The 26394-nt window shown below is 47.1% G+C and overlaps 1 protein-coding gene across 1 annotated transcript in view; it reads left to right on the top strand.

The window, feature by feature from the left end:
- slc35g1 (solute carrier family 35 member G1) overlaps window positions 1–26112 on the top strand; it is a 34219-nt gene extending 8107 nt beyond the window's left edge. The window contains exons 2-3 of the mRNA XM_055646598.1: window positions 20081–20261; window positions 25104–26112. Coding sequence (XP_055502573.1) covers window positions 20081–20261; window positions 25104–25863 — 941 coding nt within the window. The 3' untranslated portion in view covers window positions 25864–26112. The remainder of the gene's footprint in view (window positions 1–20080; window positions 20262–25103) is intronic.
- Window positions 26113–26394: the final 282 nt, after the last annotated feature.

Raw genomic sequence — 26394 nt, 5'->3', positions numbered from 1 at the left:
TCTATTCCTTCGCTCCATAGTTGCTGCCTCCTCACCCGCTGATCTTCTCCAGCTTTGTCTACCAACGGGATCCCACCACTGGCCACATCTTCCCATCTCCTCCCCTGTCGGCTTTCTGAAGAGACCGCTCCCTCCGTAACTCCCTGGTCAATTAGTCCCTTCCCACCCAAACCACCCCCTCTCCAAGCAATTTCCCTCGCAACAGCAGGAAATACTTGTTGCTTTACCTCCCCCCTTGACTCCATCCAAGGACCCAAGCAGTCTTTCCAGGTGCGGCAGAGGTTCACCTGCACCTCCTCCAACCTCATCTATTGCATCCGCTGCTCTAGATGTCAGCTGACCTACATCGGTGAGACCAAGCGTAGGCTTGGCGATCGCTTCGCCCAACACCTCCGCTCGGATCGCAATAACCAACCTGATCTCCCGGTGGCTCAGCACTTCAACTCCCCCTCCCATTCCGAATCCGACCTTTCTGTCCTGGGCCTCCGCCGTGGTTAGAGTGAGGACCACTGTAAATTGGAGAAGCAGCACCTCATATTTCACTTGGGCAGTTTACACCCTAACATTTTGACTTCTCCAATTTCAGCTTTCTCCTCCGCTTCCCAGCTCCCCCTCAGCCCATTGTGTCCGCCTCTTCCGTTCTTCTTTCCGCCCCCCCCCCCTCCCTCACATCAGTCTGAAGAAGGGTCTCGACCCGAAACGTCGCCTATTTCCTTCGCTCCATAAATGCTGCCTCACCCGCTGAGTTTCTCCAGCATTTTTGTCTCCCCATTCACACAAGTTCTGTTATCCCACTTTCCTCACCCACTCCCTACACATGAGGGGCAATTTTACAGAGACAAGTTAACCTACAAAGCCAATGCGTCTTTGGGATGTGGGAGGAAACCCACACGCTTGCAGGGAGAATGTGCAAATTCGACAAAGACAGTGCCTGAGGACAGGATCGAACACAGATCTCTGGCGTGTGAGGCAGCAAGTCCACCATCTATGCCACTATATTTTATTTTCCAACACACAAAAAATTATACGTTGATAACTTTGGTTACTAAAAAAAAGAAAATATCTATTTTCAGTTTTAAATCTCTAAGTGACGCTATGCCACCCTTTACAGCTACTGTATGTTTTAATTCAGTTCAAGGCTATTGGGGCAGTACATTGGCCATAAAGTTGCTGCCTAAAAGTGCCAGAGACCCAGAATTGATCCTGAATATGGGTGCTGTCTGTATGGAGTTTGCTCCTTTTCCCTTTGATCGCATGGGTTTTCTCCGGGTGCTCTTGTATATGTGTGTGTATATATATATATATACTGAACTGAATTAAAACATACAGTAGCTGTAAAGGGTGGTATAGCGTCACTTAGAGATTTAAAACTGAAAATAGATATTTTCTTTTTTTTAGTAACCAAAGTTATCAACGTATAATTTTTATAATTATATATATATAATTTCTTCTATCCAGAGATGCTGGCTGCTCCATGGAGTTCCCCTGCCCAATTAAAGCATGGACAATTTAACATTTTTATCAAGCCAATTAACTGACAAACCTGTACGTCTTTGGAGTGTGGGCAGAAACCGAATATCTCGGAGAAAATCCACGCAGATCACGGCGAGAACGTACAAACTCCATACAGACAGCACCCGTAGTAGGGATCGAACACGGGTCTCTGGCGCTGCATTTTGCTGTAAGGAAGCAACTCTACTGCTGCGCCACCGTGACCGCCCAATAAGTGGGCAATGGAATTGTTCCCAGAGGCAGCATCAACTCAATTGCCTCCTTTGCCTTCTGGTAGTATGAAATAACTAGGAAAAGCAGAAACTTGCATATATTTAGTACACTTTAACACAATAAGGTGTCACAAGGCATTTCACATTGCCAATGACAAGCAAATTAGGACACTAAACAAGGAGGCTCCTAATAAATGTAGAAAAGGGGAAGAGGGTTACAGAAATTAAGGAATGGCAAACTGAAACCTGACTCAGCAGTGGCGGGACAACCAAAACTGAGCAACGCACATGTCACAATCAGAGCTGTGGGCACCAATCACTATCAGACACCGTTTTTAATTTATTTAAATTGCAATCCTTGTCTTCCAGTTTGACCATAATTTCCCTCCAATAGACAATAGACATTAGGTGCAGGAGTAGGCCATTTGGCCCTTCGAGCCAGCACCGCCATTTAATGTGATCATGGCTGATCATCCCCAATCAGTACCTCCTTCCTTATCGATGTAATTATTACATAGAAAAGCAAGGAAATTATGGTCAAACTGGAAAACAAGCATCGCAATTTAAAAATGTATAATTAAAGACAATGCCTGGTTGACTGGTAGTGAATGGAGGTCGGCAGAGGGAAGAGGAAGAACTGGAGTATTGTTCGCTTGCTGGCATGGGCAATCAAATGTTATATTTGCAAATTATATTTGCATATCATATTTCAAAACAGGTTGAAATCAAGCGGAACGGCAGGCTGGTAACATACGCGGCAAACATTATGGAAAAAACTTGCACAGTAGCATTCTTTTGGGTTCAATGAACAACAGCAATGAATTGGATCTTTTCAAAGTGTGCCATCGTTTCAGGATCTCTAAAGCCACACCAGACAGCAGACGTGTGAAGTCTGAAGAAGGGTCTCGACCAGAAACGTCACTCATTCCTTCTCTCCAGAGACGCTGCCTGTCCCGCTGAGTTACTCCAGCTTTTTGTGTCTATCTTCGATGTAAACCAGCCTCTGTTGTTCCTTCTTGCACATGTGTTAGGTGTGGTTCGGCATGAAATGACATGCCCTCTCGAACTACAACCCCAAGGCATCGGCAAACGAGTCAGGCAGCATGGTTGTAACGAAAGTTGAAGCTCTCGGATTCCTATTAATTCTTTTCCCCTTCATCTTAAACCAGTGGCTCTCAACCTTTTTGGCGCTACGTACGTGTATACGCGAACAAAATACTGTGTGTAGTATGTACCTTTGTTAGGTTCCTTAAAATGGGCTCGACAAATGGATATATTATTTATGACCGCTTCATGTCCCCCAGGTTAAGAACCATGTCCTGACCCCCAAGTTGAGAACCACTGCCTTAAACTGATGTCCTCTTGTCCTCGATTCACATACTCTGGGCAAGAGACTCTAATAGAAAAATATTGAAAGACGTATGCAGTGAGGCTGGATCTCCAACTTAATCAACAACTTCCCTATCATTGATAATTTAGCTTAGCTTAGAGATACAGCACGGAAACAAACCCTTCGGCCCACCTAGTCCGCACCGACAGCCGACCGCACATTAACAGTATATCCTACACACACTGGGGACAATTTTACATTTTTAGACCAAGCCAATTAACCTAAAAGGCTGGGGGCCAGGGAAAGCGGGGGAGCGCTGTCTGCACGATGAAGAGGAATGTAAACGGTTGTCACAGTGCTCGGTAAGTCCTTTAGAGAGCGCGGAGGGGAGAAGGAGCGGAGACGCTTTTAAGAAGTATAATAAAGTTTAGTGGGCATTTTACCTGCCGGTAGGTTTTCCTTGGTTCTGAAAACTCCAATGAGCCAATCAAAATGCCCGGTCAGCGAAGGAGATTGCTTACGGCTACCCTCGACTGCCTGTAACTACATAGCGATCCCACTCCACTGCAGTACGAGTCAAAAAGAGCCATGCCGACCACATTTGACTCGCGGAAAATTTTCAACATTCTGAACATTTTCCCGCGAACTAGCTGAGGTCACGAGTATTCGGGAACTTCCCTCGAGCATGAAGGAGAGTTCCAGTGACCTCATAGGATTTCCTCGGACCACGTGTCGACCATGCTGCAAGTTTGAAGGTCGAAGACACTCTTCTAAACTCGCAGATTAGGTTGCCGCAGTGAGGCAGCCCCTTTATCTGTTCCACCAACATTTCATTTCCTTACGTTCTGGGGTCCTGGACTATCCAGATGGCTTTAATTCTTTCCTTCGCTGAGAGATAAATGGCTCTTGAGATGGTGTCGAAAGCGATTCACAAACACGTGGTGAATGTTTGTATTGAGGAATGGTATTGCACACTGGGGCTATGTTGGGAGAAGATGTTTTTGTCCAGTGGGATCTCACACGCAAGCAAGTTTTATCTTACAAACTCGTGATTTTTTTTTTTAAAGCTAGAATGTTCATATCTTTAGTAGCCATGCATTATAGTTCGTAGGTAGGAAAATAGCAATGAATAAGATGAATCTCTTCCGAGACATTTTTTTAATGTATTACTTGATGTGATGCCATGTGGTCACGTGTGTGACATTTTGGTTCACTTCCCAAAGAATGGCCCAGTGGATGTTTAGTCCAAGGTAGACAAAAGTGCTGGAGAAACTCAGCGGGTGCAGCAGCATCTATGGAGCGAAGAAAATAGGCAACGTTTCGGGCCGAAACTTTGCCTATTTCCTTCGCTCCATAGATGCTGCTGCATCTGCTGAGTTTCTCCAGCACTTTTGTCTACCTTCGATTTTCCAGCATCTGCAGTTCCTTCTTAAACAGATGTTTAGTCCAAGGCCCATTCTCTCAACTGCGTCAGTGAATGTGCTAATAATGGCTTGGAAGTCGGCCTCGGAGTTTGCACATGAGTAGACTCTTGACTGAGGTTGGGGTGGCACTACCTGGAATGGTTCTGGAGCGAGAGTGCTGGGAGTTGAAATTCACATGTACATCAGTTCCACTCCGGTCGGGGCTTGGTGGAGTTGGGTTCAATATTAGAGAGAAACGTTGGGGTGATGAATGCAGCCTTCCTTGACCCTACTGTGCATTGGGATTGGGTCGGTGGACCCTCTGGTTAAAATCACAGGTTGTCCATTATTGTGCAGCACACAGAACCACATTTGGAAAAAAAATACTCTCCACAGACCTCTCTGGCTGAGAGTCGGAGGCTTTTGGAAATTCAAGGAGGACCATGCTTGATGTTATTGTTGGTGTTTTTGTTTCTCTGCACTTTACTTGGACTTGTCGTGTGACTAAACTAGTGTCCACATTACTGGGTGGAAACTGCATGGTGACTCTGGCCAGAGGCAATGACGTACAGACTGAGCTGGGGACTCCATGCAAGGTTTTCTTTTTAATAGATCAATGTCATTAGTATTGAAATAGACTGCAACAGTTGCCCTTATTTTAATAGCTGTTGTCGCTCAATTATATCCTTGACCCTGGTTCTATGGAGGCAATAAACCATCCTAGAAACATAGAAAATAGGTGCAGGAATAGGCCATTTGGCCCTTCAATATGATCGTCAAATCAAGTCAAGTCGAGTCGAGTGATTATTGTCATGTGTCCCAGATAGGATAATTAAATTCTTGCTTGCTGCAGCACAACAGAGTATTGTAAGCATAAATACAGAACAGTTCAGTGTGTCTATATAGCATAGACCAAATCTATACACATAAATAAACAGATAATGTGCAATAGGCTGTTACAATTCAGAATTTGTTTGATGGCGAGTTTAATAGCCCGATGGATGTGGGGAAGATGCTGTTCCTGAACCTGGATGTACCAGATTTCAGGCTCCTGTACCTTCTACCTGATGGCAGCGGAGAGATGAGTGTGTGGCCAGGATGGTGTGGGTACTTGATGATATTGGCTGCCTTTTTGAGGCAGCGACTGCGATAGATCCCTTCGATGGTGGGGAGGTCAGAGCCGATGATGGAGTGGGCAGTGGTCACAACTTTCTACATTATTTTCTGCTCCTGGATGCTCAAGTTGCCAAACCAAGCCACGATGCAACCGGTCAGTATGCTCTCTACTGTGCACCTGTAGAAGTTGGAGAGAGTCCTCTTTGACATATCGACTCTCCGTAATCTTCTCAGGAAGTAGAGGCGTTGATGTGCTTTCTTTATAATTGCATCAGTGTGCTGGGACCAGGAAAGATCTTTGGAAATATGTATGCTTAGGAATTTGAAGTTCTTGACCCTTTCCACCATATAAACAGGACTATGGGTCCCCATCCTACCCCTTCCAAAGTCCACAATCAGTTCCTTGGTTTTGCTGGTGTTGAGAGCCAGGTTATTGTGCTGGCACCATTTGGTCAATTGGTCGATCTCACTTCTATACTCTGACTCGTCACCATCAGTGATTCGTCCCACAACAGTGGTGTCGTCAGCGAACTTGTTAATGGAGTTCGCACTATGACCGGCTACGCAGTCATGAGTATAGAGGGAGTACAGCAGGGGGCTGAGCATGCAGCCTTGAGGTGCTCCCATGCTGATTGTTATCGAGGCTGACACATTTCCACCAATGCGGACAGACTGTGGTCTGTGGTTATGGCTGATCATCCAAAATCAGTATCCCGTTCCTGCTTTCTCCCCATATCCCTTGATTCCGTTAGCCCTAAGAGCTAAATCTAACTCTCTCTTGAAACCATCCTGTGAATTGGCCTCCACGCCTCCTGTGGCAGAGAATCCCGCAGATTTGCAACTCTTTGGGTGAAAACATTGTTCTTTATCCCAGTCCTAAATGGCCTACCCCTTATTCTTAAACTGTGACCCTTGGTTCTGGACTCCCCCAACATCGGGAACATTTTTCCTGCATCCTAGCCTGACCAATTCCCTCTCATCCTTTTAAATTCCAGTGAATATCTTTCATCATATGTCAGACCTGCCATCCCGGGAATTAACCTGGTGAATCTACGCTGCATTGTAATGATGTCCTTCCTCAAAACCTGGAATTACATTTGCACTGTAGCAATCTCTGATTGCTCGCCTAACAGAAATTCCTATGGTAGACACAAAATGCTGGAGCAACTCAGTGGGTGAGGTAGCATCTCTGGAGAGAAGGAATGGGTGTTGTTTCGGGTCGAGACCCTTCTTCAGACAGCAATCCCTATGACTTGATGCTTTGCTCGTTCTCCTCCTTACCTGAAAAGCGGAGCTATCCACAGAGCTTTGGGTTTGGCTGCCTTTGCATTCCCCAAGAAACCCACTCCACCATAAGTGTCACGCGAAGATACTGCTTCAAGATTAAGATGCAGATTTCCGCAATTGCCCTTTTGGATGGCCTGCGGTGAGGACAACTGTTGCTCCAACACCTGATGAACAAAGACATTCTTCCTTGTGCTTGTAAAACTGCAGCAAATACAACTTTCATTGTTGTGGACGTGGTTCATATGACAATTCAAAGATAGACATAAGCCAGAGATAGAGAGATTCTTGATTAGTACGGGTGTCAGAGGTTATGGGGAGAAGGCAGGAGAATGGGGTTAGGAGGGAGAGATAGATCAGCCATGATTGCATGACGGAGTGGACTTGATGGGCCGAATGGCCAAATTCTATTCCTATCACTTATCACTTATCACTTAAGACACAAAATGCTGGGAGTAACTCAGCGGAACAGATAGCATCTCTGGAGAGAAGGAATAGGTGATGGTTTGGGTCGAGACCCTTCTTCAGTCTCTTCATATGACAATTCAACGCTTGTGACTTTTTCCTGTGATGCCCCAAAAGTGGGAAGCACCTTAGAAAATAGGTGGAGGAGTAGGCCATTTGGCCCTTCCAGCCATTCAATATGATCATAGGTGATCATCCAAAATCAATACCCTGTCAGTCTCTTCATATGACAATTCAACCTCTCCCTGGACAAGTCCGTGGTCCCTGCCTGCTTCAAAAAATCCAACATTGTACCTGTACTAAAGAATGCCTCCCCAGCCTGTCTGAATGACTACCGACCGGTGGCCCTTACCTCGGTAGTCATGAAATGCTTTGAGAGGCTGGTGAAGAAACACATTTGCGCCTTCTTCCCTCGCAACATGGACCTGTTGCAGTTCGCATACCGTCCGAACAGATCCACGGACGATGCGGTCTCCCAGGGTCTGCACACCGCTCTCACCTTGACAGCCAGAAGGGGGGCTACGTGAGGATGCTGTTCATAGACTACAGTTCAGCCTTCAACGCGATAGTCCCCATCAGACTGGCTGAATGCTGGAACTGGAACTGAACACTCCCCTGTGTGCCTGGGTTCTGGACTTTCTCAACGCCAGGCCCCAGCTGGTCAGGATGGGGAGACATACCTCCAATCCCCTCACCCTGAGCGCAGGATCCCCCCCAGGGTTGTGTCCTCAGCCCCCTACTGTACTCCCTGTACATACATGACTGTGTGGCTAGGTTCAGCTCCAACTCCATCATCAAGTTTGCTGCTGATGACGTTGTGGTGGTGGGCCTGATCTCCGATAACAATGAGAAGACCTACCGGGAGGAGGTGGCTGATCTGGCACTCTGGTGTCAGGACAACAGCCTCCTCTTGAATGTCAGTAAAACTAAGGAGCTGATTGTGGACTTTAGAAGAGCACAGCATACACGTACACCCCACTGGAGATAAATGGGGCTACTGTGGCAAGGGTGAGCTGCTTTAAATACTTGGGAATCCACATCACAGATGATCTGACATGGACAACACACACTGCCGCACTGGTGAGTAAGGCAAGGCAGCGCCTTTACCAAGTCAGGCAGCTGAGGAAATTCAGAGTCTCTCTGAGGATCCTTCAATACTTCTACTCTGGTGCAGTAGAAAGTATCCTGACCCGAAATATCTCGACCTGGTTTGGGAACTGCTCTGCCCAGGACAAGAAGGCTCTGCAGGGAGTAGAGCATTTGGCCGAAGGCACTATGGAAATTTCACTCACCCCCCTGCAGGACCTATACATCAGAAGGTGCAAATCCAGAGCCAGCAACGTTATGGGGGACCTCTACCACCCCAGCAACGGACTGTTCCAGCTGCTACGGTCAGGCAAACGCCTCCGCTGTCACGCTGTGAAAACAGAGAGGATGAGACGGAGTTTCTTCCCACAGGCTGTCAGTATTGTAAACTCTGATCTCACCAGGGACTTTTTTAAATGTAATTACTGGTTCAGTTCTGCAGTTGTTTTGCACAATCCCGCAGGCATTGCCATTTTCATTTCACTGTACATCTTGTATGTGTATGTGACAAATAACCTTGACTCGAGGTTATTGCTCTGTGAATTAGAGTATTCATCTTGGGGTAAATGTTTTTCAAGCAGTGTGGAGGGGAGGTGTGAATAAAACATGGAGTGAGGAAAGCAGGAAAGATCCTGTGCTGAGTTGCAAGATATCGTAGCGTAGACAATAGTAGCTGGATATCAGAAATGAAGGAGATCCCAGCAGATCAGGCAGCAACTGCTGAGAGGGCAAAACAGTAATGTGATGTCTGACATCTCACATACACACAGCTTCGTATCTTCCAGCCTCTGTCTCTTGTTACTCTGACACCATCCTTGATTCGAGCTATTCCAGGGCAGGATACAGCAGAAGCAGTTGTGCAATGGCCCTAGAACTTCTCAAGATAGACACAAAAAGCTGGAGTAACTCAGCGGGACAGGCAGCGTGCCTGGTGAGAAGGAATGGGTGACGTTTCGGGTCGAGACTTGTTACAGGTCATTTGTTGGCATTGAAAAAAAACACTGCTTTCTGTTTACTGAAATATGAGTAATTTTTTTTAAAAAGGGTGCAGTTTTATTATATTTCCTCCTTTCCTGTTCCTCATTCCCATAACAGCTTAAGTCTTTTATGTTTTTGGCTACAAACACAATCGGCGTTTCTGGCTGAGACCTTGCTCTAGTAGAGGGGAGACACCCAGTATGAAGAGGTGGTGGTGGAGGGGTTCGGGGTGAGGCAGGGACTGGCAGGCGATGAGAGAAACCAGGTAAGGAGGAAGGTGGTGGTCGGATTGAGACAGGTACGGGAGAGGTAAGAGTACGTGGCATCAGTGGATGGGTGGGGCTCGGGTGGGGGTGAGGTAGAGAGAGAATGCTGGGCTACCTGATGTGAGAGAAATCAACATTCATACCACTGGGCTGTGAGCTGCCCAAGTGAAATATGAGATGCTGTTCCTCCAAACTGCGTTTAGCCTCACTCTGACAATGGAGGAGACCGAGGACAGAAAGCTCTGTGTAGGAATGGGAAGGAGAATTAAAGTGTCCAGCAACCGGGAAATCAGGTTGGTTCACACAGGCTGAGCAAAGGTGTAGGGACGGCAGTCTGGTCGGTGAGTGAATTGAGAGCCAGTGGAGAGTGATAATGTGGACAACAGTGTGTGGGACATCGTGTAATGCAGACCAGGAAGGCAGGACATGTGGGCATGACTTCCACTCCCACCAGAACGTAAAACAAGGGACGGGAGACACAACAAAACAAGCTGAGCCGATATCACAGATGAACGATTGATGCTGACACTGAAATCGAGTTGCCCTAAAATTGTTGCACTCATTATTGATTTCAGAAAGTTCAGTGAGCTGCAAGGTGCCCATATGAAAGATGGGGTGTCCTTCCTCAAGTTTGCACTATGATAAGGTGGACAACAGTGGACGACAGATGGTGCAATGGGCTAAGTGTTTGGCTGGCGACCGGAAGGTAGCCGGTTCGAATCCCGCTTGGAGTGCATACTGTCATTGTGTCCTTGGGCAAGACACTTCACCCACCTTTGCCTGCGTGTGAATGTGTGTGAATGTGTGTGAATGTGTGTGAGTGATTGGTGGTGGTCGGAGGGGCCGTAGGCGCAGATTAGCAGCCACGCTTCCGTCAGTCTGCCCCAGGGCAGCTGTGGCTACAGAAGTAGCTCACCACCACCGAGTGTGACCGAGGAGTGAATGAATAATGCGATGTAAAGCGCCTTGCGTATCTAGAAAGGCGCTATATAAATCCCATCCATTATTATTATTAAAAGTGTAGGACTCGCGTAAACAAGTCTGTAGTCTCCTTTTGCTCTGGTATTTTTATTTCATTCACATGCTTAAACTATAATGTTTTATTCTTAATGTTTTAATGTTCTATTCTTAATTGTTTCCTGTATGTCGTGTTGTAACTTGCGAGCGGAGCACCAAGGCAAATTCCTTGTATGTGTACATACTTGGCCAATAAACGTATTCATTAAACTTCATAACAGTAAACGTTGGCACCGATCGCTAATAGCTCAGAATGGGAGTGGATGGAAAATTAAAGTGTCAGGCAACAAAAAGCTCAGGACTGCAAAATGAATGCAGGTGCTCCGCAAAGCAGTCGCCAATCTGTGGTGAATTCTCCTTGGGAGAGAAGATAGAGAAAGCAAGTTGGGTCAACTGGCATTGTGTGTCCCACTTACGTGTCCTTGGCATGCAAATTACGCGACCTCGTGGTCGCGTTGAGGCGCACGGGCATCGTATGGCCGCGCGGGGCCGGTTCCCACAGTGCAGAGGGGTATGTAGTTGTGCGTGACATCGCGTGGGGCTCCTAGAATTTTTGTAGTGAACGAAATCTTCGCGCGCCAATGGCCTGTCGCGTAACTGACGGCCAAAGTGGGACAGGCCCAAGACCCTGGCGCAACGCAACGTCTCACCTCCAACAGCAGAAGAAGCAGGCAAACGATCGCCGAACTCAGCCTGGGGCTCACGGCCATTGCGGTCCGGATCCGCCCCCAATACTACTCCCAGAGCGGGGCCAAGACGGTTGGAGATAGACACAAAATGCAGGAGTAACTCAGCGGGACCGGCAGCATCTCTGGAGAGAAGCAATGGGTGACGTTTCTGGTCAAGACACTTCTTTTCAGACTGAAGAAGAGTCTCGACACAAAACATCACCCATTGCTTCTATCCAGAGATGCTGCCGGTCCCGCTGAGTTACTCCAGCTTTGTGTCCATCTTCAAATGACGTCACGCGCTCCAGACGGCTGTGTGTACGCATGTAATCGCGCCCGACCTTTGCGGGACCGTCTCAGCTCAACGCGACCATGAGGTCGCGTAATTTGCGTGCCAAGGACACGTAAGTGGGACAGGCCCTTAACTCTGACCACGTTGTTCACACTGAATGCAGACGGAAGCAGTGAGGAGGGAGAAAGCTGGTGAAGAGAGGAATGCTGGAGCCAAGCCTGATCAGTGAGGGATGGATACAGGTGGGTGGAGATAGTGATATGTGGAGCCAGAGGTGACATGGAAACAAGAGAGTGATAGATAAGGAACATAGAGGAGGAGTGAGATGTAAATGTGGAGGGAAAGAAACAGGTGGAAGGGTCCAGGGAGAGCGGAAAGAGGGAGGATAAGGGGAATGGGAGCCTTGGAAAAGGAAGTTAGCAGATGAGCGGATGGTGGAGGTTGGGGGGAGGGGAGGTAAAGGTGTGCGCACCAGAGGGGGGTGCGACAAACATGTTGTTTTAGGGGGTATTACTTGATATTGGAGAATTCACTGTTCAAATTGTTGAGTCGTAAGTTACCCAAGCAGAACATGACGTGTTGTTTCTCCAGTTTGCGTTTGACATCACTGTGGTAGCGGACAAGGCCGAAAACAGAAAGTTTGACAATAGACAATAGGTGCAGGAGTAGGCCATTCGGCCCTTCGAGCCAGCACCGCCATTCACTGTGATCACAGCTGATCATCCCCAATCTGTACCCCGTTCCTGCCTTCTCCCCATATCATCTGATTCCGCTATCTTTAAGAGCCCTATCTAGCTCTCTCTTGAAATTATCCAGAGAACCGGCCTCCTGAGGCAGAGAATTCCACACACTCACAACTCTCTGTGAGGAAAAAGTGTTTCCTTGTCTCCGTTCTAAATGGCTTACCCTTTATTCTTAAACTGTGGCCCCTGGCTCTGGACTCCCCCAACATCGGGAACATGTTTCCTGCCTCTAGCGTGTCCAAACCATCTTATATGTTTCAATGAGAACCCCTCTCATCCTTCTAAACTCCAGAGTGTACAAGCCCTGCCGCTCCATTCTCTCAGCATTGGTAATGGTTAAAATGGCTGGAAACCAGGGGACCGAGCCGGCGTTTCAGCTAAATGGTCGATTAGTCTATGCTTGGTTTTGCCGACGTGAAAGAGGCCACATGGGGATCAGCCGGGTGAAACAGGCCAGGTGAGAACAGATGCAGGTGAAGCCCTGTCTCACCTGGACGGGCTGTTGGAATCCATGGATACATGTGAGAAAGGAAATGTGGGGATGGCTGTTACATGGAGTCAGTCAAAGTGGTATATTCTCACCATAAATCAAAGTGCATATTGGAATACAACATGAAAACAGGCCCCTTGGGCTACCTCATCCCTGCCAACCAAGATGACCACCAGGGGCGCCGTACAATTGGCAGCCCCGCCAACAGTCTTTTTTCGTCTTTTTAAATTTTTTTTAGTGTGTTCAAAAGTTCGTGTCAATGTTCTCCGGTTTGTTTTATGTGGGGGGAGGGGGAGGGAGAAACGTTTTTTTCAGTTTCTTACCTTGCCGGAGATGCGATAACTTTTCGGATCGCATTCTCTGGTCACTCTGCGGCCTACCATCGATGGAGCTGGAGGCCTCCTCGAACTGACCTTGGCCCCCATCGCGGGGCGTGGACTTACATCGGAGTCGACCCCTTGCCTGGGAGTGCTCCAACTGCGGCCTGCGGTCGGGAGCTCCAATGTCGCGGGAGGTTCGACCAGCCCCGACGCGGGTTTGATAGCCCGGCACGGGAGAGCTGACACCCCCCCCCCCCCCCCCCCCCCCCCCCCCCCCCGATGCAGGAGCTGATCGCCTCGACACGGAGGGCCCAAAACACCGCTGGCTATGGGAGTCAAGATCATCCCGTCAACGGAGGGTTCGAGGCCCCCAACCGCGAGGGAGAGCTAAGGGAAGAGATTGAACTTTTTTTCGCCTTCCATCACAGTGTGGAATGTGGAGGAGTCACTGTGGTGGATGTTTATATTAAAATGTGTTTTGTGTGTTCTGTTGCTTTTTATTTGTATGACTGACTTGGCAAATGAAATTCCTCATATGTTGCAAAACATACTTGGCTAATAAAGTATTATTGTGATTGAACCTAGTCTCTCATGTGCCTGCATTTGGCCCGTACCCCAATAAACCATCCTTATGCAGAAATCTGTCAGTGTCATTACCTGCTGCAGTTCTACCTGTCCCCAGTGTTGCGAAACATGGTCCTGAAACCAAAGCGATACATTGTGCCAGTCAGCTGGACATCGCCACACCACCTGACCTTTGTGGGGAAAGGTACATCCAGACCACCAACTTTGACCACAAGTCCATCGGGCCGTGGTTAGCATTGAACATCTTGCAGGACAAGGACCCCATGGACCTGGTGGCCTGGTTCCCTCAGCTGTCTGCCCAGTTTCTCCAGTGAAGTGCTTCATCGCCAGAACTTGCCAACAGGCACCAGACCTCGCTTGGCTGGTAGTCAGAGGGTCACTCCCAGAAATTGCTTTCCTGGACGGTCTGAGTCTTACTACCAATGCATGCTGCACTCGGGGTAGTGGCTGTGGGGAGGAGATAGTTGACAACCTCTTTGCAAGTGTAGGTTTGTGAAGCGGGTGTGGAGAATGATGGGTGGCTCAGCGGTAGAGTTGCTGCCATGCAGCACCAGAGACCCGGGTTCGATCCTGACTACTGGTGCTGTCTGCATGGAATTTGCACGTTCTCCCCGTGACCTGCGTGAGTTTTCTCCGAAATCTTCGGTTTCGTCCCACACTCCACAAAGACACGTACGGGTGTGTAGGCTAACTGGCTTGGTATAAATATAAATTGTCCCTAGTACGATACGATACGATAAACTTTATTCATCCCTGGAGGGAAGTTGGTCTGGCAACAGTCACAACACACAACAAGGTACACAAACTTGAAATTAAAATTTTTTTAAAAGAAGAAATGGACAAGCGACTGTTGTTTGACTGCCGTGTGCACAGCGCCTTCACTGGAACTCATGAACAAACAAACCCAGACTTATCCCCTGGGCATTCTAAACTAGAGTGCCTCCCCACTGTCCTTCACGGTGGTTCCCCCAAGCCGGGTCCCCATTGTCTTCCCCTCCCCACCCCTTCACGCTCAGTGTGTAAACGGGTGGGGATCGGTGGTCAGCATGGACTTGGTGGGCCAAAGGGCTTGTTTCCGCACTGTATCTTTAAGCTAAACCAAACGATGCAAGGGTCCTTGTCACAGTTCATCATGAGCAGCTCGGTAACAGAGGACTCGCCCATTCACGGCTATTCCCAGATTGACGGACTCCATGTTCCCTGGGACTCATTCGGAGATGCACTTTAAGTACAGCTTGGTCTCTCGGCACAGTGAGATGACTGTCGGGGAATGTTGCCAACTGGCCCGCTCCAGACTGCAGGAGCACATGCTGAGGGACGCACTGAAGCTCGGCGCAGCCAACGCCAAGGCTCAGTGGGGTGCGGGGGACTACAGTCTAAGGTCCTCCTGCTACTGGACATTGAGGGACAGAGTCTGGTGGGAGCACCCCATAAACGAGGGATAGGATATTAGCTCAGGGTGCCACATGAGAGGCAAGGGTGTTCTGTTTAAAGGTAGGTGCAAACACTATTTATTGAGTACTAGACTAAGTGGGACCCGTTGGGTCCCATGTTCACATGGGAGGGCTGGTCCCCCAAAGCAATATTCCACCTCCCCACCAATTCCAATATAGGTGGCCAGTGGGGTGGGGGTTGGGGGGCTTTCTGGGGTGCTAGTATGGGTGTTGTGGGCTGAAGGAACTGGTTTCCAGATGGCTGGTATGGACATTGTGGGCCGAATGGATTCTTGGGCTGGCAGCTCAGTCACTCAGGGCTGGTGAGCTGGCAGCTGGTGGGCTGGCAGTTCACTCGCGGCTATTCCTTGAAGTGCAGGCCACCAAATTCAATTTCATAGCATTTCAAGCAGAGTGCAGGCCACCAAATTCAATCTCATAGCATTTCAAGCAGAGTGCAGGCCACCAAATTACCAAAACTCATTGCATTGTCATTAAGGGCTAACAAATCATTTATTGCAAGTACATTGCAGACTCACAGTTCAGTTGATTCACAGTTTCGAATCACAGTTGTGGACTCTCCCTCACGATCTTCCAGAGTGACTGACTCATGTTCAGGCAACCGGGGTTTTATAGTCCTGCCCCCAGAAGGGGCGTGACCTTCATTGTGGTGATTGACAGGCGAGAAGACCAATCAGCTGATCTCATGATTTTTTTAAACACTCATAACTTTTTTATTTTTCATCGATGGGAAAAATCCTCAGGGCTGCCTCAGCCGAGGAGGACTGTGCATAAGATGGCCAAAAATCATAGCGATATATGGTAGCGTTTTTTCTAAAATCAATATACAGCGCCGACAAGAAGTGGTCAAGGCGAGACTTTTAGTTATATAGATGATACAATTTAATTTATAGACTGAGAATGTATGAAGAGGTGCTGCTGTTATTGTTTTGTATATATTTTTAATACTGAATAAAGTTTATTTTCATGGAAAAAACTATTTTTGATATAATTATTGTACCTGGCTCAACTACTTCCTGTGGCAGCTCGTTCCATCTTCCTTTGTGTGAAAAGGTATTTCCTTGGGTTCCTATGAAATCTTTCCTCTCCTTAAACCTCGGCCCTCTAGTTCTTGATTTCCACAACCTGGGGGAGAAAGGATAAGGCATCTTGATTTCTGATTCTTGATTAGTACGGGTAATAGATTCACCTGTTTCTTGATTAGTAGGTGTGATGTTGTGGGAATTACAGGGACGTGGCTGCAAGAGGATCGGAGCTGGGAGCTGAATATTCGGGGTTGTACATCATGTCGGAATGACAGGGAGGTGGGCAGAGGGGATGGGGTAGCTCTGTTGGTTAGGAATGAAATTCAGTCCTTAATGAGGGGTGACATAGGATCAGTGAATTGTGGATGGAGTTGAAATTATAAGGGTCAAAAGACCCCAATGGGAGGTGGAGCTGAGAAATTATAAGGGTCAAAAGACCCTAATGGGAGGTTCAGGATATAGGGTACAAGTTACATCAGAAGGTACAATTGGCATGTAAGAAAGGCAGTGTTACGGTGGTCATGGAAGATTTGAATATGCAGGTAGACTGGGGAAATCAGGTTGGTATTGGACCCCAAGAAAGGGAAAAATTTATAGAGTGCCTCCGAGATGGATTCTTAGAGCAGCTTGTAGTGGAGCCTACCAGGGAAAAGGCAATTCTGGATTTAGTGTTAAGTAACGAACCGGATTTGATAAGGTAAAGGAACCACTAGCAGGTAGTGACCGCAATATGATAAGTTTTAATCTGCAATTTGAGAGGGAGAAGGTGAAATCGGTATTGTAGCTGAGCAAAGGGGACTACAGAGGCATGAGGGAGGAGCTGGCCAAAGTAGACTGGAAAAGGACCCTAGCAGGGTGGGACAGCAATGGCAGGAATTTCTGGGAATAATCCGGAGGATGCAGGATCTTTTCATTCCAACGAGGAAGAAAGACTCTAGGGGTAGTAAGAGGCGATCGTGGTTGACAACGGAAGTCAAGGACAGTATAAAACTAAAAGATAAGATGTATAACATAGCAAAGATCAGTGGGAAGCCAGAGGATTGGGAAGATTTTAAAGAACAACAGAGGGTTAGTAAAAAGACAATACGGGGAGAAAAGATGAAATACGAAGGTAAGCTTGCCAATAATATAAAAGATGATAGCAAGAGTTTCTTCAGTTATATAAAGAGTAAGCGCACAAGAGTGGACGTTGGACTGCTGGAGAATGATGCAGGAGAAGTGATAATGGGGAACAAAGAAATGGCAGACGAGTTGAATAACTTTGCATCAGTCCTTTGCCCAGATTAGGTGAATTGAGGACGAGAGGACATAGGTTTAAGGTGAAGGGGAAAAGATTTAATAGGGATCTGAGGGGTAACTTTTTCACAAAGGGCGTTGGGTGTATGGGACAAGCTGCCAGAGGAGGTAGTTGAGGCTGGGACTATCCCAATGTTTAAGAAACAGTTAGACAGGTACACGGATAGGACAGGTTTGGAGGGATATGGACCAAGCGCAGGCAGGTGGGACTAATGTAGTTGGGACATGTTGGCTGGTGTGGGCAAGTTAGGCCAAAGGACCAGTTTCTACACTCTTATCACTCTGTGCCTCTATCTATGGCTTTGTGCTATCTGACCTGCTAAGGTATTCTGGCTTTTTGTGTCGTTCATACATTTGTGCAGACTAGTGCAAGACGCATGAACAAATGTTTTCACGTCCCAACTCGACACCTTTTAGATTTATTCAACGTGGCACGGCTGGTTTGTCCGTCTCAGTTCCAAGTTCTCTTCCCCTATTTCCTTGGAAGTGAGAGGGACAAAGTTTAAAGTAGATGCAAGATCCTCTTGCAGCCACGTTGGGTGTATGGAACAAGCTGCCAGAGGAGGTAGTTGAGGCAGGGACTATCCCAATGTTTAAGAAACAGTTAGACAGGTGCATGGATAGGACAGGTTTGGAGGGATATGGACCAAGCGGAGGCAGGTGGGACTAGTATAGCTGGGACATGTTAGCCAATGTGGGCAGAAGGGCCTGTTTCCACACTATATCACTCTATTGGACATGACGCCATGCTCCAAGCATTCTTTCGATCAACTTGTTGAAACCAAGTATCCAAAATGCATTTAAGTGCTTTGGATCTCCCTATATAAAAAATGCCCGTATCATTTCTATACTTTACTGTTCATAAGCTCACTGAAGTGCCTTGCAATATCAAATCGAGAAATGTGCTTCCAAATTTCCTTCTCTCCCTTGCTTTGTCTCTTGTCTCCTAAAAATGACTGAAGTTACATCATTGAGTCTGTTCTTAGTTTAGTTTAGAGTACAGCATGGAAACAGGCCCTTCGGCCCACCGAATCCGCACCGACCAATGATCCCCGCACATTAACACTATCCTACACACACTAGGGGCAATTTTACACTTTTATGAAGCCAATTAACCTACAAACCTGTACGTCTTTGGAGTGTGGGAGGAAACCGAAGATCTCTGAGAAAACTCACGGGAAGAACGTACAAACTCCATACAGATAGTCGGGATCGAACCCGGGTCTCCGGTGCTGCAAGCGCTGTAAGGCAGCAACTCTAGCGCTGCACCACTGTGCCACATTAGTGTTCTATTCCATGCTCCAAACGATCTATGATCCTGTTTGCCATATTTACCACTTTACATGCTCTGTGTGCGCAAGAAACAATATTCAAACAAAGGGGCCCACTGTATGCTGCAGACAAAATTCCAACTGCACGCTGTAAACAAGTTCATTAGAAACACTATTGAAAGAATTCCTAGTTTCTTTAAATTTGTGTATTTGATCGCTAACTTTTAGCACTCCGTTCTGCACTTCAAGTCAATTTATTTTTTAAATCGACTCTTCTGCGTACATTGTTATTGGGTTGATCTTAAGGACTATGATAAAACATGTGCCTTTAAAATGTAAAGTAATTAAATAAAGTAGCAGAACGATGCACATGTCTTAATATGATTTAATATGTGGCTTCATAATCTTAACCTGCTCAGTGCCACCGTCGACTATACTCGTGACAAAATGTTTACTCAGAAGATAGACTCAAAAAAGCCGGAGTAACTCAGCAGGACAGGCAGCATCTCTGGAGAGAAGGAATGGGTGACGTTTTGGATCGAGACCCTTCTTCGTGTTTACATCTCAGTGCAACCCCCCGAGTATATTTGTTTTGGCTTAATTTTGGCTTAGTCAAGTCATAAGGTCATAAGGAATAGCGACAGAATTAGGCCATTCGGCCCATCAATACTCCACCATTCAATCATGGCTGATCTATCTCTCCCCTCCTAACCCCATTCTCCTGCCTTCTCTCCATAACCCCTGATAATCACGAATCTGTTCATTTATCCCGTAAAAATATCCATTGACTTGGCCTCCACAGCCTTCAGTGGCAAAGAATTCCACAGATTCACCACCCTCTGACTAAAGAAATTCCTTCTCATCTCCTTCCTAAAGGAACGTCCTTTAATTCTGAAGCTGTGACCTCTGGTCCTAGACTCTCCCACTAGTGGAAACATCCTCTCCCCATCCACTCTATCCAGGCCTTTCACTATTCTGTATGTTTCAATGAGGTCCCTCCCCCTTCTGCAAAACTCGAACGAGTACAGGCCCAGGGCCGACATCATATGCTCATCAGAGGTTAACTCATTCCTGGGATCATTCTTGTAAACCTCCTCTGGGCCCTCTCCAAATTATTCTTTTTATTCTGCCCACTGATTGTGCTGCTGAAGTTTAGTTGTGTGATGAAATAAATATGACTCTGTTGCAATGAATTTCCCTGTACTGTGAATTCTTTGTTCCTGCATTGCTAAATTATTTTGGTAACCGGAGTCTTCTTGTTTTGCAGTGGCAGAGAAGAAGCCTAAATGGGTAGGCCTTGGATTATGTTACGCCTTGTTCTCCTGTTTATTCTTTTCCTCCGTTTCCCTTTTGGTGAAGAAAATTGAAGGAATCCATTCCCTGGAAATCAGTGGGATTCGATGTTTATTTCAGTGGTTGTTTACATTCCCGATTATTATCTACAAAGAGTAAGTATGGAATATGTATATTGTAGTGCATGCACTGCGCTTGAAGCCGCTGCAGCAGGAGGAACAGCATTCATGTACCCAGAGTTAAGACATGATGGAGACTCCACTATATTTCTGAGTGTGTTCATCGCCCATCAGGTGATATTTACTTTTTTTAGTTTAGTTTAGAGATACAGCACGGGAACAGGCCCTTCGGCCCAACGTGTTCGCATCGACCTGCGATCCCCGCACATTAGCACTATCCTACACACACCAGGGACAATTGTTTTACAATTTCACCAAGCCTGTACGTCTTTGGAGCGTGGGAGGGAACCAAAGATCTCAGAGAAAATCCACGCAGGTCACGGGGAGAACGTACAAACTCCATACAGATAGCACCCGTAGTCAGGATCGAACCCAGGTCTCTGGTGCTGTGAGGCAGTAACTTTACCGCTGTGCCACCATGCTGCCCTTTAATTTGCAAATGTGTAGAAATATTACGGGGATACAAAACCAATTGTATACGAGAAAGACAAGATTTATGTAGTTGATGGTGAGGAGGATAATTTTGGGCTACAGAACAATATTGATCGGCTGAAAGTAAGCATGCAGGAACAGCAGGCAGTGAAGAAAACGAATGGCATGTTGGCCTTCATAACAAGAGTAGTCGAGTGTAGGAGCAAAGTGGTCCTTCGGCAGTTGTACAGAGCCCTAGTGAGACCACACCTGGAGTAATGTGTGCAGTTTTGGTCCCCTAATTTGAGGAAGGACATTCTTGCCATTGAGGGAGTGCAGCGTAGGTTTACAAGGTTAATTCCCGGGATGGAGGGACTGTCATATGCTGAGAGAATGGAGCGGCTGGGCTTGTACACTTTGGAATTTAGAAGGATGGGAGGGGATCTTATTGAAACATAAGATTATAAAGGGTTTGGACACGCTAGAGGCAGGAATGATGTTTCCGGTGTTGGGGGAGTCCAGAACCAGTGGCCACAGTTTAAGAATAAGGAGTAAGCCTCTTAAAGATAGAGGAGTCACGAGATATGAGGAGAAGGCAGGAACGGGCTACTGATTGGGGATGATCAGTCATGATCACATTGAATGGTTCGAATCGAATGGCCTACTCGTGCACCTATTGTCTATTGATTAGTTGGATGGAGCAATGGCGGATTCCTAATAAAGGTGGATCATACATTGTCATGAGGATGTATCGGGGAACAGGTGTACAAATTAACGTATCACTGATGGTAGCATTAAAAGTAGATAGGTGGGGAAGATGGACATTTTAAATGTGTAGGAAGGAACTGCAGATAGATGTTGGTTTGAACCGAAGATAGACACAAAATGCTGGAATAGCTCAGCAGGACAGGCAGCATCTCTGGAGAGAAGGAATGGATGACGTTTCGGGTTGACTTTAATTAAATGGGGTAGGGAATATAAGAGCATGGAAGTCAGATACAACTTTATAAAAATTTGTTGAAGCCATGGCTAGACTATTTGGTGTAGTTTGATCACCACACTGTAGGAAATATGTGGATGAACTGGAGACTGTGGATGTACCGGATGCAATTTGACTTTATGTCAATGGAAAAGTACGCACAGAATGCTGTGATTTACAAATAACGGCATGGAACACAAACTTAGAAATTTGAGTTTTGCACCAATTATGATCACTCCATCATGTGGTGGATTGTAGGGGACACTCGGCAAAGGTGCGGAGAAGATTTTGATAGGAATTTCCCAGGCATTGGGTGCTTCAGCTTATAGTTGATAGACAGCTGAAGATCAAACCAGAGCGCTTCAAGGTGACGCTCACAACCACAGGGAGAGCTTGGAATTCCACAAAGTTTGTTAAAGGGCCTGTCCCAAGGGCATGCGACCTGCATGCGGCAAGCGCGACCTAAAGGGCCGGTCCCATCAGCATGCGCTTGCATGCGGCAAGCGCGACCTAACATGGTCACTTGAGCTGTAAAGCCTCGTGGGGCCGGTCCCACTTCGATCGCCAGAGCCGTATGGAGTTGTGCGGAGCTGGTCCCGACATCGCGCGGGGCTCCGAAAAAATGACCGTGTTCAAAAATTCTGCGCGGCAACGGCCTGCCGGCCCGCAGCCACCTCGACGCTGTGTCACTCACTCGACCTCCGCGCGGCACCCGCTTCTGGTTTGGTCGCGCTTGCCACATGCCGTATGGCTCAAGTGACCACGTTAGGTTGCACTTGCCACATGCAGGCGCATGCTGGTGCGACCGCCCCTTTAGGTAGCGCTTGCCGCATGCAGGTCGCATGCCCGTGGGACAGGCCCTTAAGGGGTTGGACACGCTAGAGGCAGGAAACATGTTCCCGATGTTGGGGGAGTCCAGAACCAGGGGCCACAGTTTAAGAATAAGGAGTAAGCCATTTACAACGGAGACGAGGAAACACTTTTTCTCACAGAGAGTGGTGAGTCTGGAATTCTCTGTCTCAGAGGGCGGTGGAGGTGGGTTCTCTGGATGCTTTCAAGAGAGAGCTAGATAGGGGGGAAAAAAAGTTTAGTATGTGTGTGTATGTACACACTGGCTTTCAGGTTGAAATAACCTAATCCTGATACAATTTTTAATTATTATTTGTAGACCATAGGCAGCATAGGAACAGGTCCTTCAGCACACGATGTCTGCACCAAACATAAATCCAAGCTTCCTATATCCATATCCCATTACATGCATGTCAATGCGCTTTTCCAAACGCCTTTTAAATGGCATTATCATATGCGTCTCTCCAACCACCCCCAGCATCCAGGTTCCCAACACCCTCTGTGTACAACTTGCCTCACACATCTACTTTAAACTTTGTCCCTCTCACTTTTATGAAATGGGTATTGTCCCAAGGAAATAGGGGAAGAGAACTTGGAACTGAGACGGGCAAACCAGGCGTGCCACGTTGAATAAATCTGAAACGTGCCGAGTTGGGACGTGAGAACATTTGTTCATGCGTCTTGCACTAGTCTGCAAAAATGTATGAACGACACAAAAAGCTGAAGTAGCTTTGCAGGTCAGACAGCACGAAGCCATAGATAGAGGCACAGAGTGATAGAGTGTAGAAACAGGCCCTTTGGCCCAACTTGCCCGCACCGGCCAACATGTCCTAACGACCTGCCTGCACTTGGTCCCAACTACACTAGTCCCACCTGCCTGCACTTGGTCCCAACTACACTAGTCCCACCTGCCTCCAAAGCTGTCCTATACATGTACCTGTCTTAACTGTTTCTTAAACATTGTGATAGTCCCCGCCTCAACTATCTCCTCTGGCAGCTTGTTCCATACACCAACCACTCTTTGTGTGCAAAAGTTATCCCAACACACCCCCCCCTCCCCCGCCAAGATTCTTATTAAATCTTTTCCCTTTCACCTTGAACCTGGTCCTCGATTCCCCTACTCTGGTCAAGAGACTCTGTACATCTACCCAATCTATTCCTCTCATGATTTTGTACACCTCTATAAGATCTCCCCTCATCCTCCTGTGCTCCATGGAATAGAGACCCAACCTACTGAACTTCTCCCTATAGGTCCCACCCTCTAGTCCTGGCAACATCCTTGTAAATCTTTTCTGAATCTTTTCAAGCTTGACAATATCTTTCCTATAACATGGTGCCCAGAACTGAACACAATATTTTAAATGTGGTCTCACCAACGTCTTATACAACTACCACATGTCCTCCCAACTTCTATACTCAATACTCTGACTAATGAAGGCCAAAGTGCCAAAAGCCTTTTTGATCACCTTATCCACCTGTGACTCATCCTTCAAGGAACCATGCACCTGTACTCCTAGATCCCTCTGCTCTACAACACTATCCAGAGGTCTACCATTCACTGTGTAGGTCCTGCCCTTGTTCGACGTCCCAAAACGCAACACCTCACACTTCTCTGTATTAAATTCCATCAACCATTCCTCTGCCCACCTGGCCAATCGATCCAGATCCTGCTGCAATCGTTCACAACCATCTTCACTATCTGCAAAACCACTCATTTTTGTATCATCAACAAACTCGCTAATCTTGCCCTGTATGTTCTCATCCAAATCATTGATGTCGATCACAAACAGTAACGGGCCCAGCACCGTAACCTGAGGCACACCACTAGTCACAGGCCTCCATTCTGAGAAGAAACCTTCTGCCATCATCCTCTGCTTCCTTCCATGGAGCCAGTTTCCAACCTGCATGGTCACCTCTTCCTTTTCTTCAGAGATGCTGTCTGACCTGCTATGGTTTTTTGTGTCATAGAAACATAGAAATTAGGTGCAGGAGTAGGCCATTCGGCCCTTCGAGCCTGCACCGCCATTCAACATGATCATGGCTGATCATCCAACTCAGTATCCCGTACCTGCCTTCTCTCCATACCCTCTGATCCCCTTAGCCACAAGGGCCACATCTAACTCCCTCTTAAATATAGCCAACAAACTGGCCTCAACTACCCTCTGTGGCAGAGAGTTCCAGAGATTCACCACTCTCTGTGTGAAATCTTTGGTTTAAGCCAGCATCTACAGTTCCTTCCTACACAACACGTATGAATGAATCACCCCCTCTGCACTTATGAATGATATGCTCGCATTATGCTTGGGCATAATGGCTGCTTATTTAGATGAGAACAACTGGTCTGAAACAAAACAGAGCTTGAGGCCGCACTACCAAGGGGACAGGCCTTAAAGCTGAAAAATTAGTTCATCTTTTTCTTGGGTGAGTCCAAGCTTTTTATGATTTAATCTGAAGATGAACGGAAAACAATTGGGCCTGAGTAACGCAGAAAACACTTAACTTGGGAAAGTGAAAACGGATATGAAATTTGATTCAGGGTGAGACATGAGCAGATTTTTACCAATGTGTTTTGTTTTCAGAGTGGACATTCGCGGACCCAAGGGCCTCAGAGTGTTGCTTTTCTTGCGGGGTTTCCTTGGTGCCACGGCCATGATGTTGCTCTTCTACGCCATTCAGCAGATGCCTTTGGCCGACGCCACGGTCATCATGTTCAGTAACACAGTCTTTGTCTCTATCTTTGCGTGGATTTTTCTGAAGGAAAAGTGCACCCCGCTGGATCCCATCTTCATCATTTTGACGTTGGTCGGGGTGGTTCTCATCGCGAGGCCACGCTTTCTGTTTGGCGCTCACGTCGCCGGGCTTGGACGCGACTACTACAGCCACATCAAGGGGACGGCCGCTGCTTTTGGAAGTGCGATCTGTGCAGCAATCACCCTGATAGTGATCCGGAAAATGGGGAAGTCCGTCCACTATTTCCTCTCCATTTGGTACTACTCCTCGGTGGGCACCATCCTCAGCGTGTGCGCGGTGTCGGTAATCCAGGAATGGAACTTGCCCTTCTGCGGGAAGGACCGAGCGTTTTTGATCCTGATCGGCCTACTGGGGGTAGGAGGGCAGGCCTTCCTCACCAAAGCCTTGCAGATAGAGAAGGCTGCGCCCGTGGCACTTATGAAGACCATGGAAGTGGTCCTCGCCTTTGTATTTCAATATTTCTTCCTAAATCGCTCTCCTACCTGGTGGAGCTTCGGAGGGGCTCTCTGTGTGACATGTGGCACCAGTGGGGTTGCTATTCAGAAGTGGTACGTCAACACCAGAAAAGCAAAGACAAACCAAAATTAACCAATGCCCTTTATATTTGGAAGTGAGAGACATCTTCTCAGGAACGCGGCTAAAATTTGAAACTAGTTATTATTCAATTGCCATTTTTCTGAACACTGACTAAATACTCAAAATGATAAACCAAGATTTTCTCAGGATAATGCACCTATTAAAAGAATTGTTTAAATGGTGCATATTTGAAGTTTTTTGAATGATTTGGACTTCTTGCATTTGAAATCCAGTTGCAATAAAGTTGTGTAATTGTGTGTGAGATTTTTGCACTACATACTATGTTTAGAACATGATTTGCATTTGCTTTCAGAGGTCAGGCATCTATCCCGCATCTCTCTTAATCCAGTTGTGGTTTGGTTTGATGCGGTTGTCTGTGAATCAGCAAGTCATGAGCTCGAGCCTTTCTCCAGAGACTTGTGCACACAGTCTCAGTCGAGAGAGTGCCTTGTCAATGAGACGATGAACTGAAGCCCCGACTGACCTCGCGGGTATGTAAAAGACACAAAAAGGTTTCATAGGACTCCAAAGACACCCAGTTAA

The sequence above is a fragment of the Leucoraja erinacea genome, chromosome 15, assembly GCF_028641065.1.
Source record: "Leucoraja erinacea ecotype New England chromosome 15, Leri_hhj_1, whole genome shotgun sequence".
Lineage (NCBI taxonomy): Eukaryota > Metazoa > Chordata > Chondrichthyes > Rajiformes > Rajidae > Leucoraja > Leucoraja erinaceus.
This window is presented reverse-complemented; position numbering and strand designations above follow the sequence as displayed.